The sequence below is a fragment of the Mastigoproctus giganteus genome, chromosome 6, assembly GCF_048544385.1.
Source record: "Mastigoproctus giganteus isolate SK-2022 chromosome 6, ASM4854438v1, whole genome shotgun sequence".
In the NCBI taxonomy this organism is placed as follows: domain Eukaryota; kingdom Metazoa; phylum Arthropoda; class Arachnida; order Uropygi; family Thelyphonidae; genus Mastigoproctus; species Mastigoproctus giganteus.
This window is the reverse complement of record NC_143580.1, coordinates 166,591,676-166,603,802: the sequence shown is the minus strand read 5'-3', so window position 1 is coordinate 166,603,802 and position 12,127 is coordinate 166,591,676. Positions and strand designations below refer to the sequence as shown.

At 37.9% G+C, this 12,127-nt stretch overlaps 1 protein-coding gene across 1 annotated transcript in view; it reads left to right on the top strand.

Moving 5' to 3' along the window:
• LOC150084729 (acid phosphatase type 7) overlaps positions 1-12,127 on the top strand; it is a 214,069-nt gene that overhangs the window by 35,964 nt on the left and 165,978 nt on the right. Inside the window, exon 3 of the mRNA XM_090375467.1 lies at positions 1,058-1,240. Within this exon, the coding sequence (XP_090231593.1) occupies positions 1,058-1,240 (183 nt within the window). The remainder of the gene's footprint in view (positions 1-1,057; positions 1,241-12,127) is intronic.

Genomic DNA, 12,127 nt, shown 5'->3' with positions numbered 1-12,127 from the left:
TTAAAGAGGGGTATTATGTGTTATACTTCTCAACAAGTTTTTAACATAGATGAAGCAGGACTTTTGTGGAAACGAATGCCTAAAAGAAGTTTCATATTGAAAGAAGAAAAAAATATGCCAGGTTTCAAAGCGGCGAAGGATCGGATGACTTTATTGTTGGGTGGTAATTAAACTGCGGGGGATTTAAAATTAATACCCCTTTTAGTTTATTTGGAAGAAGGCCAAAGTTCAATCCAAAATCGACACATTTTTCATAATTAAATTAAATCAATTTAGATCAGTTAAATTCATGATTTTAATTGGAATTTTAAGTTTAATTTTGATATGCAAGTAGTTTCCACATAATTATATAAGTATGTAATGCAGAATATTTTATATGTACAAATATTTGAATATTAAATATTTTGACCGACATTTGGGCATCTTTTCACTACCGTTTATTATTGATTAGGAAATATCCTATGGCACTGACCACAACTCACAAATACATATGTTACCTTATGGGAATGCGGCGCTCGGATTCACTTAGCGCTCTGTTTTTCCGGAACGCATTATCACCGTTAAGCGGGGGTCACCTGTATTGGAAACAAGGAATAGAAGACTGGAGGCCAGAGAGCTGTGATATCATGAGGGTTTAATAATTTAACCTCTCACTCTTTAGAGTGATAGGTTCATTCTGCTAATGGGGAAGATAATGCTCTTGCCCCTAACCTTGAGAACTGGACAGTTGTTTCGTTTATAAGGCAACCAAAACTTGTGAAAAAGATTTCCTTCCATTCCTTTTTTAGTTTGTATTGGAGAATGCCTCATGAAGAGCTGAAAGCCAGTGAGAAAGAATGTACCTAGCAGATTTCATGCTAGATGACTATCATACGATAAGTGCATGTATTAAGTGGGGAAGAAGAGAAAAAAAATGTTCAAAATATTTCATTTAGAATTTTTAAAGCTAGAAATTTCCTAAAATATTTATTGCCTAATATAACTGATAATAATCTTTCCCTCTGAGTGGTATAAAATTAAATTTTTGAATAAAAATTAGTCATTTGATTTCTTTAAGATTACCATTGTGGAAGTATTGATGGATGGAGTGCTTTGTACTGGTTTACAACAATGAAAAATGGCAGTTATTGGAGCCCAAGATTTGCTGTGTTTGGTGACTTGGGAAATATTAATGGCCAGTCCATACCTAGACTTCAAGAGGAAGTGCAAAAAGGAATGTACGATGGTATCCTTCACGTAGGTATGTATCTGTATATGAGTATTATTTATTATTATTTTCTTTTTTGTAATAAAAATTTTCATTGTTGGCATATGATTGAGCAGACTTGAATATCCTGCAGTGCAGATTTTCAACAGTCTGTGGAATCCCCTGGCACTTCATCACATGGTTGCTCAGAAAATCTGGACTAATAAAGTCTGGACTCTGCACAGATAGTACAGAAGTACACTGAAAGGACAGAATTCATGGGATACCTGGTTCCTGGGCAATGCGATGCTGTCACCCCTCTCGCTAGTTGACGAACCCACCGCCTTGATAGATATATAGGTATATGCATCACTGCATTCACGTAGACAGTAATTCGTTGTCAGTATGGATAAACGTTGAGAGTTAACAGACTTTGAAAGAGGGATAATGTGGGTGCCTGATGCATGAGTCACTCTATCGTGATATAGAAATTGCACTATCCCCGTTCGACGGTATCAAGAGTGTATTGGGATTACACCATTTCCTGAATACATCTCATCGTGGACAGTGCTGTAGGCGGAGAAAGGTGGTGGATGAACATGACCTTTGAAGTCTGTCTCACATTGTTTCAGTCAACCAAAGAGCAACAGTGGCCCAAATCAACGAGGGAGGTGCCAGAAACATCTCCACCAAGACCATCAGGCGATCATTAGCCACAATAAATTATGGAAGCCGCCGACCCACCAGAGTCCCATTGCTAACACCACGACAGAGGACTCTACGTCTCAACTGGGCGAAAGAATACTGACACTGGATCTTGGATGATTAGAGACGGGTCTCATGGTCCGATGAGTCCTGTTTCCAATTATTTCGAGCGGATGGGGGGAACTGCACGAAGCTATGCATCTGTCATGTCAACAAGGAACTGTTCAGGCAGGTGAATGGTTAGGGGAGTGTTCAACTGGCTCATGTCGGGACCTCTGATATGTCTAGATGCATCTCTGAATGGTCCAGGTTGTCCATTTGCATCCATTCATGGTCATCATGCACCTACAGGGCAATGGACTCTTCCAGCAGAACAATGTGCCTCCCCATAGAGCCATGGTAACTTGAACATGGTTCAAAGAGCATTTCACAGATTTTACCATCATGGAATGGCCTACCTGTTCACCATATGTGAACCCTATGGACAATCTTTGGGATGCTGTAGAAAGGTCTGTTTGAGCTGTGGATCCTCCACCCAGAAATCCGACGGAATTATGGACAGCAGGCATAGACGGAAATACCTGTGGAACAGTTTTGTGAAATAGTGGACTCAATGCCTCACTGTGTGACTGCCCTTATCCGGGCGAAAGGCGGGCCTTCCCTTTACTAGGTAGGTATTCCATGATTTCTGCCCATTCAGTATAATAAGTAATTGTGGTAGGAAATAAGTTAAAGTTCAGAGTGTAAGGAATTCAGTTATAAATGTTATAACACAAAATTTTTGCATCATTCAATCTTTGAGATTGAATGAGGTAAAAACTTTATCACTGTAATTTTTAGAAACATTTGGATGCAATTCATTTAATGTATCGAGATGCACGCTTTTCAAAAGTGATTGATTAAGTAAGAGAAACATTTTGATGGTTTTTTTTTTTTTTTGTAACTGCATGGTTGAAATCCAGTCAAGTTATTCAGCTGTAGATAATCAGCATTTAGTTTGGAATTGTCTGATTCTAATTGGATTTTTGCATCTTTGCTTTTTTTTTTTTTTTTTTTTTTTTTTTTTTTTTTGGCATATATGCAGAACATTTAAATATGTTGGGGAAAAAACTTTCTGTTTCATTAGGAATAAAGGTCTTTAAAAGATATACAGAAGAGTTGAACATTAGCTGAAATGCATCAGATTTGAAGAAATATCTGGATACAATAGAGCTATCTGAAATTTTTGCATTACCATTGACGTTAATACGATTACAGAACTTGCGGGTTTATAGATGTAGATAATGAATTTTACAGGAAATTCATTTCATTATCAAACTTCAAGTTTTTCTGAGAATGGCCAATTTTCTATTAAATATTTTTTCTTTTGAGTTATTTTTCACAAAAATAATATTCACTGAAGATAAGTGACAAAGCCCATTGACAAAAGTCAACTTAAGCAGTTTTTCTTAATACAAAAATTGTACAGTACTACATATTGGTAAATATTTCTTATTCATTCTGCCGTTACAACAAAAGAAAAATACACACCCACACACACAACACAGTGATCACCGAATTGTGACCACTTACCTAATATGGTGTTGGGCCATGTTAGGTAGGTGGATAACAGTTTTCATAGATAACAGCCACTGTTTGCCTAGGCATTGATTCCACTGAATGTCTGAAGATATCCATAGGAATCTGCAACCATGCTGCCTGCAAGGTTTTCCACAGTGTCAGAACACATGACAGTTGCATGTCCATATGCATCACTTCCCATTCCCAAACATCCCACAGGTGTTCAGTTGGACTTAGGTCATGTGAATTTGGAGGCCAATCAGGATAGGTGGTATCTTCACTGCGTTCCTTGAACTACTCAAGCATAACGTCAGCCTGATGACATGGTGCATTATCATCTTGAAAGGTCCTCTTTTAGTTTGGGAAAAATATGAATTATGGAGATTTACATGGTCTCCTAAGAACTGCTAGTGGAACATTGCCCCCCCCCCCCCCACTGGAGATCCTGGTTCTTGCCAGCAAAACATGACCCATATTAAGCAACAGCTGCCAGCTGCCTGGATAATGGGCATCATGCATAATGGTCCATGGGCTTATGTTGCTTGTGCCACACACATGGTGTCCATTAGTGTGTTGCACCATGTTACAAAAAATAATTATATTATGAAATTGTTTTAACCAGGACTGTGCTGAGCCATTTTAGTACCTGAGGCAAGAATGACAAATTGCACCCTCCCCTAAAATATTAAAAGAAAAAAATGATTGAAAAAAAACTGACTTATTCAAAATATTTCTGGTACATATTTTAATAAAAATAAAAGAATGACAAAAAAATTAAATAAAAACTGTTTAAAGTGATTTTTATTCTCATAAGCAGTATTTTATTATAAATATACAACAGATTTATTTATGCATCATTCATTTCAAAAATAGCACTGCCCCAGATAGTGCTGGTGCACAGAGCTCGGTATCTGTACAGTGGTGCAACAAAGATTTTTGCCTTGCTAAAACAAGATGACAAACGGATCGGAATAATCAAAACATAAAATAGAAAACATTGGCAATTATTTAATCTTCTTTTGGCACCCCTTTCAGCTTTTAACCTGAGGCAAGAGCCTCGTTCACCTCACCCTCAGCACGGCTCTGGTTTTAACTAGGTCACTCTCCCAGTGTTCCCATATCAAAAAATTATCATCTGCATATTTCCATATCAATGATTTTAAAGCAACAAGAGAATCAGTTCTCTCTGCCTCCCTTCCCCAACCCAAATTGTTCGTAACAATGTCTGCCATAAGTGATGAGAGAGGGTTCCTCATACTTAGTCTGTATTTAAATTTTTCCTTCAAATTTGAAGTACCCAGCTTCCAAAGCCAGTTCTAATTTAATTATCATTGAATTAGACAGTATTCATTTGCAGAATTGTAACTTCCCATCCCGTTGTTGTGGCTTTTACTCTTTCTGGTGCTTCTCTCACCGGAATCTTCATGAATGTATCCTCTACATCCAAATTTACTATGATAGTGTTGTTGTTAAAATTTTCTTTCTCTATGACATTGGTGAAATCAGTTTAATTTTTTTATGTGGTTTTTCAATTTTCCATGAATTTAATCGAATTGATATGTAAAGGGAACTACACTGCTTGACAAAATTAATAGAACAAAATGTTTTTCATTATGAACAGTGTCACTTAAGGCAAATATTTGATATAATAGGCATCCTGGCATGCAAATTCCGAGTATCCAATAGAAATTAATCTAAAACCTTACAGACGGCCCCTCCGTAGCCAGGTGGGCAGGAGCAGCAGTGCGTAGCACACGCTTCTTGATTAGACCGGGGTTCGAGCCCGTGACCACCAAATACGGAGGATGCGCAAAGGTCAGGGAATGACCACCACATATCCCCTGAGCAATATGGCCTTAGTTGCTAATGCTCCTAAATAAAAAAAAAAAAAAAAAAAAACCTTACAGAGCCACACATGCAAATTATTCATGCCCATAAAAACACTGGTTACAGACTCATCACATCATTCCCATTTTTTTGGCTTGTTCGTGGAATAGTCACATCTCCAGTACTCAGGATGGCAAGTCATTGTTATTTAGATGATTCTTTGAGATGGCAAGCTGTTGAAGCCGGACAGTCGCAAGGTGAGGTGGCATGTTGGCTTAATGTGTCACGCAGTGTTGTCTCAGCACTATGGAAGCGGTTTCAGTAGACAGGAACCATTACAAGAAGAGCAGGCCAAGGTATGGCACATCCGCCGTGCTATAGCACAGACTATTGGAACAGGCCTGGCTTTACATGACGTCAAACGTGCGCTGGGAATTGGCTGTCCAGGAGGTCCAGGGACAGCTGCTCCCTGGTGGCAAAATGGCCTGACATGGATAACACATACTGCAGTATTGTAGTATGTGTTAATACTATGTCAGGCCCATTGAACAGGGATTATTTCCTCACAGAGACATTAGGTGGAGATAGGCATATGGCTAGGGCTGTCATAAACAGGGAACATACACATACACATATACAATACTACTGTAGTATTGTATAGCTACAATACGCGCATGGCTTGAGATGCCGTATTTATGAATGTTTAGCATTTATTTATTGCAATTAATGTTCATATTTTCGATTTTGTTGATACTTGAAAAAAAAAAAAAAAACTCTTAAACCTGGGAACTCTTCAAGTGGTAACTGCCTGTACAGTCAGTCCTCGTATAGCACGATAGTTGTGTTCCTAGAAACCCTCGTGCAATGCAAAATCATGCAATATGAACAACAGGCCCTATGGGAAAAATAGGGTTAGGTGCCAACCACCCAAGATTGAACACACATTTGTAACCAAAGCATTACCAAACACAATAAATAATCGTAATAAAATTCTTACGTATTTTATTACGACTATTACGTAATAAAATATTGCTAATGCTTTTGCTTCTATCGCAAGCAAACTTGTTTTTTGTTTGATTTTCTATCCAAACAGATGAGAGCGTTCAATCTCTTCCAATTCTTGTGGCTTAACTAATGGATTTTAATTACACTTTGAGTTGGTCCTGCTATGAAAGTTGTTTTTATTTTCTCTGCATTCTTTCTGATTCTCGGCGTTGCCTCATTTAGGTCTGTAGCAAGTGCAATATCACATGGTCTTTCATTTCGCTCAAAGCGTTTCACAATTTCATATTTTTTCTCTATCGACAGAGGCGGACTGGCCATAAGCCTTAACGGGGAAACCCCGGTGGGCCGGAGGCCAGTATGATTTTGGCCATAAACCATAGTATGAGGCCACTATAGATTTTTCTGGGTAAGAATTTTTGATCCAGTCCGCCTCTGTTTATCAATATTGCTTTTCTTTTTTCTCTCTGAATCTGTAGTGTCTTCACCAGGATGCTTCCTTTTCACACCTTTTAAGTATTTTACCCATTTTTAGGGAATAAAGCAAAATTACAAAACGAGGAGGCATGCTTGATACACATAAACAAAGCTGCGCGCGTGTAGCAACTGAATAAACAACACCGTAAAGGCAGAGATTAACACCTCACATTTTACTAAAGCACATTTCTAGGGGTTACTACCATAAAACAATAAAAACAATTTCCAGTTGTGTTTCTGCTAGTGGAATCTGTTATAAACTGGTAGTAAAGTTGATCTAATTGCATTTGCGATTATACCAATTGCTGGAATTGTGTTGGTTTTTACGTTATTATGGTGAAATGTGTTTCCCCTTCACTGATATAAAAAACATAAATACATTTTCAGAATCTTCTCTTCATTCCTATAATGTTGCGTTCGGTTGGGGTGATTCTGCGTTCAACTGCCATTTCTTGTAAACACAAAGGCGAATCGTGCATAAGTAAATTCGGTTCGTGTTATATAAGATATCGTTCCCTTATTTATAAATCATGTATGATTGAATTCGTGTAATGTAAACACGTGTTATACGAGGACTGACTGTACTATAGAGCAGTATGTATGCCAAAAGTGGCTAGCCTCTTGATTTGGGAAAAAAATAACATGAAAATTATGCATCTGATTTAGAATCAGAAATGAAAATAAACACATGCAATTACACTTTTATTGCCAGAAGTTGTGACCTGGTTTTCATCAGAACAGGAACTAGAGTCCTGTAGGGTTCACTGTATTGATCATTGCCTCCATGATTTTCCCTACTACTGAAGTTAGACTGGCTGGTCAGTAATTTCCTGTTACACTCCTAGAACTGCCTTTATGTGCCAATTTACACCAATCCAACGGAATCTCTCCTGTCCAGTGATGCCCTCATAACTAGCCTTAATGGTTTAGTGCACTCACTTGCCACCTCCTTTAAGATTATAGGGTATATGCCATCAACCACAGGAGCCTTACTCGCCTGTGGGCACAAAAGTTTTCTCATTAAATCAACATGTGAAATTTCAAAATCATTAATTACATTTTTTTTCAACTTCACTCCCATAATTTCTCATTGATGTGAAAGGTTTTTCTTCTGTAAATATCGATGCAAAGTAACTGTCAAGTTCATCTGCAACATCAGTTGGGGTATCTAATACTATCCCACGCAATTACATATGCATCCGATCTGATTTGGCCTTCTCTTCCTTGCATTTATATATGTTAAGAACTCCTTAACTGCACTCTTTGCTCTCTTTATTCCTTATCCTTGCTCTTTGCTTTCTCTCTCTCTCTCTCTCTCTCTCTCTCTCTCTCTCTCTCTCTCTCTCTCTCTCTCTCTCTCTCTCTCTCTCTCCCCACCCAGACTCAGTAAAGATACTACAGTGAAAATTATACTTCACTGAATAAAATGTCTTTCTCCTAGATCCATTTTAAACGTTCATACTATTGAATGCTTATGTTTCTTAAGAGCTCACTCTATTCGGACAGCTAGTGTAGATGCTTAAACATAACTAAACTTTGCATTAACAATATGTATTTTTTTGTTTTTAGAATAACTTTATTTTTAATGGATTTTTTTTCAGAATATTTATTATTGCAATAAATTTTTATTTAAAACTTGAATTCAAGTAATTACAGTACTTGTTTTTTCCTTACTTTATTAACTGTCATCAAAATTTATCAAGAAAAACATTTGTTTTTGGAATACCGGCATCCTGGTTTCATAAATTAAAAATACTGAAATACCGGTATTAAGATTTTGACTGGTATTGTAAGCCCTAGTTGTGTGTCCTCTTTTAGCTCCAAGGAGCACTCTCAAGAAGACTACAGTTTCCACTACTATTTGCCCAAACTGTAAGGGAAACCATCCAGAGGAAAATACACATCACATCTGTTCATCAGCCTTGGAATATAATGAATGTGCTTTTTGGGGAAACACTTATTATTATTATTAGCCATATGGTGCAAGGAGGCCTGAGGCTTATGCTGCACCAGCCAAAAAAAAAAAAAAAAAAAAAAAATTAAAGAGAGAGAGAGTGAGAGTCAGAAGTAGAAGGAAATCACCAAGAAAGGGAAGAATGATGATATCCAGCTCAGGACCCTGGGTGCCATGCCCATACTCACCAGGTTTAAACCCCTGGGGTTAACATCATCCCATTTCCCAGAGTTTGTGGTCCTTAAATGAAAAACAGGCTCTTTACATAAAAAGGCCTGTATAATTGGGCCATTTACTATTATGAGCTGAAAAGCTCTAACCCTTGTGAAAGCAAGTGCTGTCATACCAGATAACATCCATTATGAAATGATCAACACCTTTCACCAAGATCCATGGACCACCTGCTCTTCCTGTACAACAGAATCTTCCTTGAGGAGCAGTTTCAGGACACCTAGTACAAGGCAACTGTTCTTGTTTTGCTCTGCCAGGAATATCTAAATTTCCAACAAACTGTTGTCCTACTGCCCTGAATAGCTGTTTGTGCAAAATATTGGGGAGAATAGTCAAAGCTCATTTTATATGTTACTTAGAATCAAATGAGTCTATCCAGTATTCACTACATCTTCCAAAGGAACATATTCATTTTGGGCCACTTAATTAGATCGGAAACCATCTATTTGGGTTACATTTTCTAAAATGAGAGCACATGGTGGCCATCTTTGATATGGAAAAAGTGTGATACAACTTGGAGATTTGGTATTTTAAAAAAAATCTTTATAACCTTGGTCTAAGAGGTCACCTTTCAGGTTTTATTAAAAACTTTTTAACCCATTGTTTTTTCCAATGTATAGGATCCACTCCCCTATCTCACCTGTTTTGCCAAGAAGAGAGAATACCACAAGGATCTGTTTTAAGTGTTATGCTTTGAAGTAAACTCCATTACTGAACAAATTCCTCCAACCATAAGGAGTGTGCCCTCTGTGCCAGTGACTTAAGCATATTTTCCCACTCATGCAACATGAGGATTATCTAGAGACAACTGCAACAGCCCATTGATTGGCTTAATTCCTGGACAGTGGCCAGTGGTTTCAGATTTGTGTATATTTTTGTTGCAAGCATAACCTTCATCCTGACTCGGTATTAAGACTTGGATAAAACGCTATTACAATAATTCCATGGATAAAAATTTTGGGGGTCGTATTTGACAAAAAAGTTGCCATTTCTTCAATATATTTGTCATTTGTATACAAAATGCATGAGAGGTTTGATCATTCTCTCTCTTCAAGTTATACAGATAGAGTAAAGTGCACTTTACTCTATCTGTATAACTTGTGCAGTCAAAATCATTTCATTGGTCTTGTCTGTCTACTAGAAAATAGCATCCTTTGATCCATTGAAAATGATCCTTGGCTTTTGATCCAGTTCGCTATCAGGCTATTCGTATTGCAACTGGTGCATTCAAACATTTTTGTCCAAAGTCTGTATGTGGAAGCAAATGAACCAGATGAAAATATGCTTTTAAGCTGAATTGCCAAACCACCCCATGTGAACATCTATTTTTAAGTCACTATGGGAAAATCTCTCTAACACTTGTCAGACTGCTAATCGTCCATTCAGTATTTGTATACAAGAGCTGCTCAGGGATCTAAACATCATGGCAGGCAAGGTTACCTGACACCAAGGCAGCCCATTCCACCCTGGCATGATTAAATACCAGCATATTACTTCTCCCATAATAACTGGTTGAAGGCTGATACTCCATCTTCCATCTACTTTCAGCCCTGTTCAGTACATAGCTGAACATTCTGACTTCTTGCCAGTTTACACAGACAGCCCAAAGTCAGAACTTTGTTTGGGATCTGCTGCTGTTTTTCAGACAATACTATTATATCTGAGCAGATTTCCCCTGAATGCCGCATATATATACATACTGAGTAATATATATTTTATAGCGCTGCATGCTATACAGTTAGCTTTGGATCAACTAAGAACTCACCGGTACCAATGGTTTATTATATACACTGATTATTTGTGTACTACAGGCTTTATCAGCAGTGAGACACATTACTCATTCAACCCTGTCTTAAGTTCAACAGATGTTATGCTCCCTCTGTGAAGGTTTATTTGATATCTGCTTCTGCCAGACCCCCCCCAGTCCCAATGGGATTAGTGGAAACAATTTGGCTGATATCACATTCAAATTAGCACACCCCCACAAATAATCTTGGCCTCTCAGTCCTCTATACAGACTACTTGCAAATAATGCATAATAGGATATACTCACAGTGGCAAGATTTGTAGCATGGCCAGGTAACAACTACAGGTGCGCCTCGATTAACGCGATTAATTCGTCCCGTGAGCACATCGCGCAAAGCGGAAACGTGTTAATCAAATATAATAACCAATAGGAAAAATTGTTTATTGCATAAAACAGCGGTTCCCAAACTGTGCGCCGCGGAATATTTTAAATTTTCGAGGGAAACACAGCAATACTCGACATCTGTTGGACACCACGTGAACTACTAGCTCGAGGTAGTTCACAGTTTCAGCATTTCTTATTAAGTTGTTTGGACCTAACTACTAAACGAAACTGTTAGGTATTTCTTTTGGTCTGGGTGTGCCTTGAAAAAATTACTGAGACATTAAAGGCGCCGTGAACCGAGAAACTTTGGGAACCTCTGACATAAAATACACAATGAAGAAATGACTGTTGCGGAAATATTTGAACAGTGTTGACTTTCTCTTTTCATCAATCAATTTCCGATAGCCGACAACAATCTTCTCTGGGCCCTGGCGAAATAAATATCGCAGAGAATATCAGATCTGTTGGTTTGAGGTTCTATGCGATGCGATACGAAAGATTTCATCTAATTCTTTTACCGTTATCTCCTTCGCGGTAACATTTTCATCTGGCTCATTTAAAAATTTTAATTTTTAAATGCAAGTCTGGATTGACTTTATTAGCAGGAGACAAATACATCTTCTTCCGATAGTTGATGGAACACACCGAGGCGGGCAGCAGGAAACGTTTGTTTATTGACCGTACGACTCGCGGTAAGCTTAACACGCGATTCAAATCTTTTTCAACTATCGTATCGCATTTAAAAAAAAGATCGCGTTAACTGGAAATTTGTATCGTGTAAAGTGAAAAGTGGTATCATTTTTCAAATAGTGTTAACTGAATATCGCATTAATCGAACTCGCGTTATGCGAGGCCTAGCTGTATATCAGATTAAGCCATGTGATCAAAACATGGGAATTGTGAAGAGGTAGCTGTTCTTTCTTCTGTTCTGCGTAGGACTGACACATTCAATTCTTGAGGGCTGATAACTCTCCTATGTGCAAGTAATGTGACACCATTTTATCTCTTCAGCATTTTTTAATTTCATAAATACACATTTTACTGCTTTTATCTG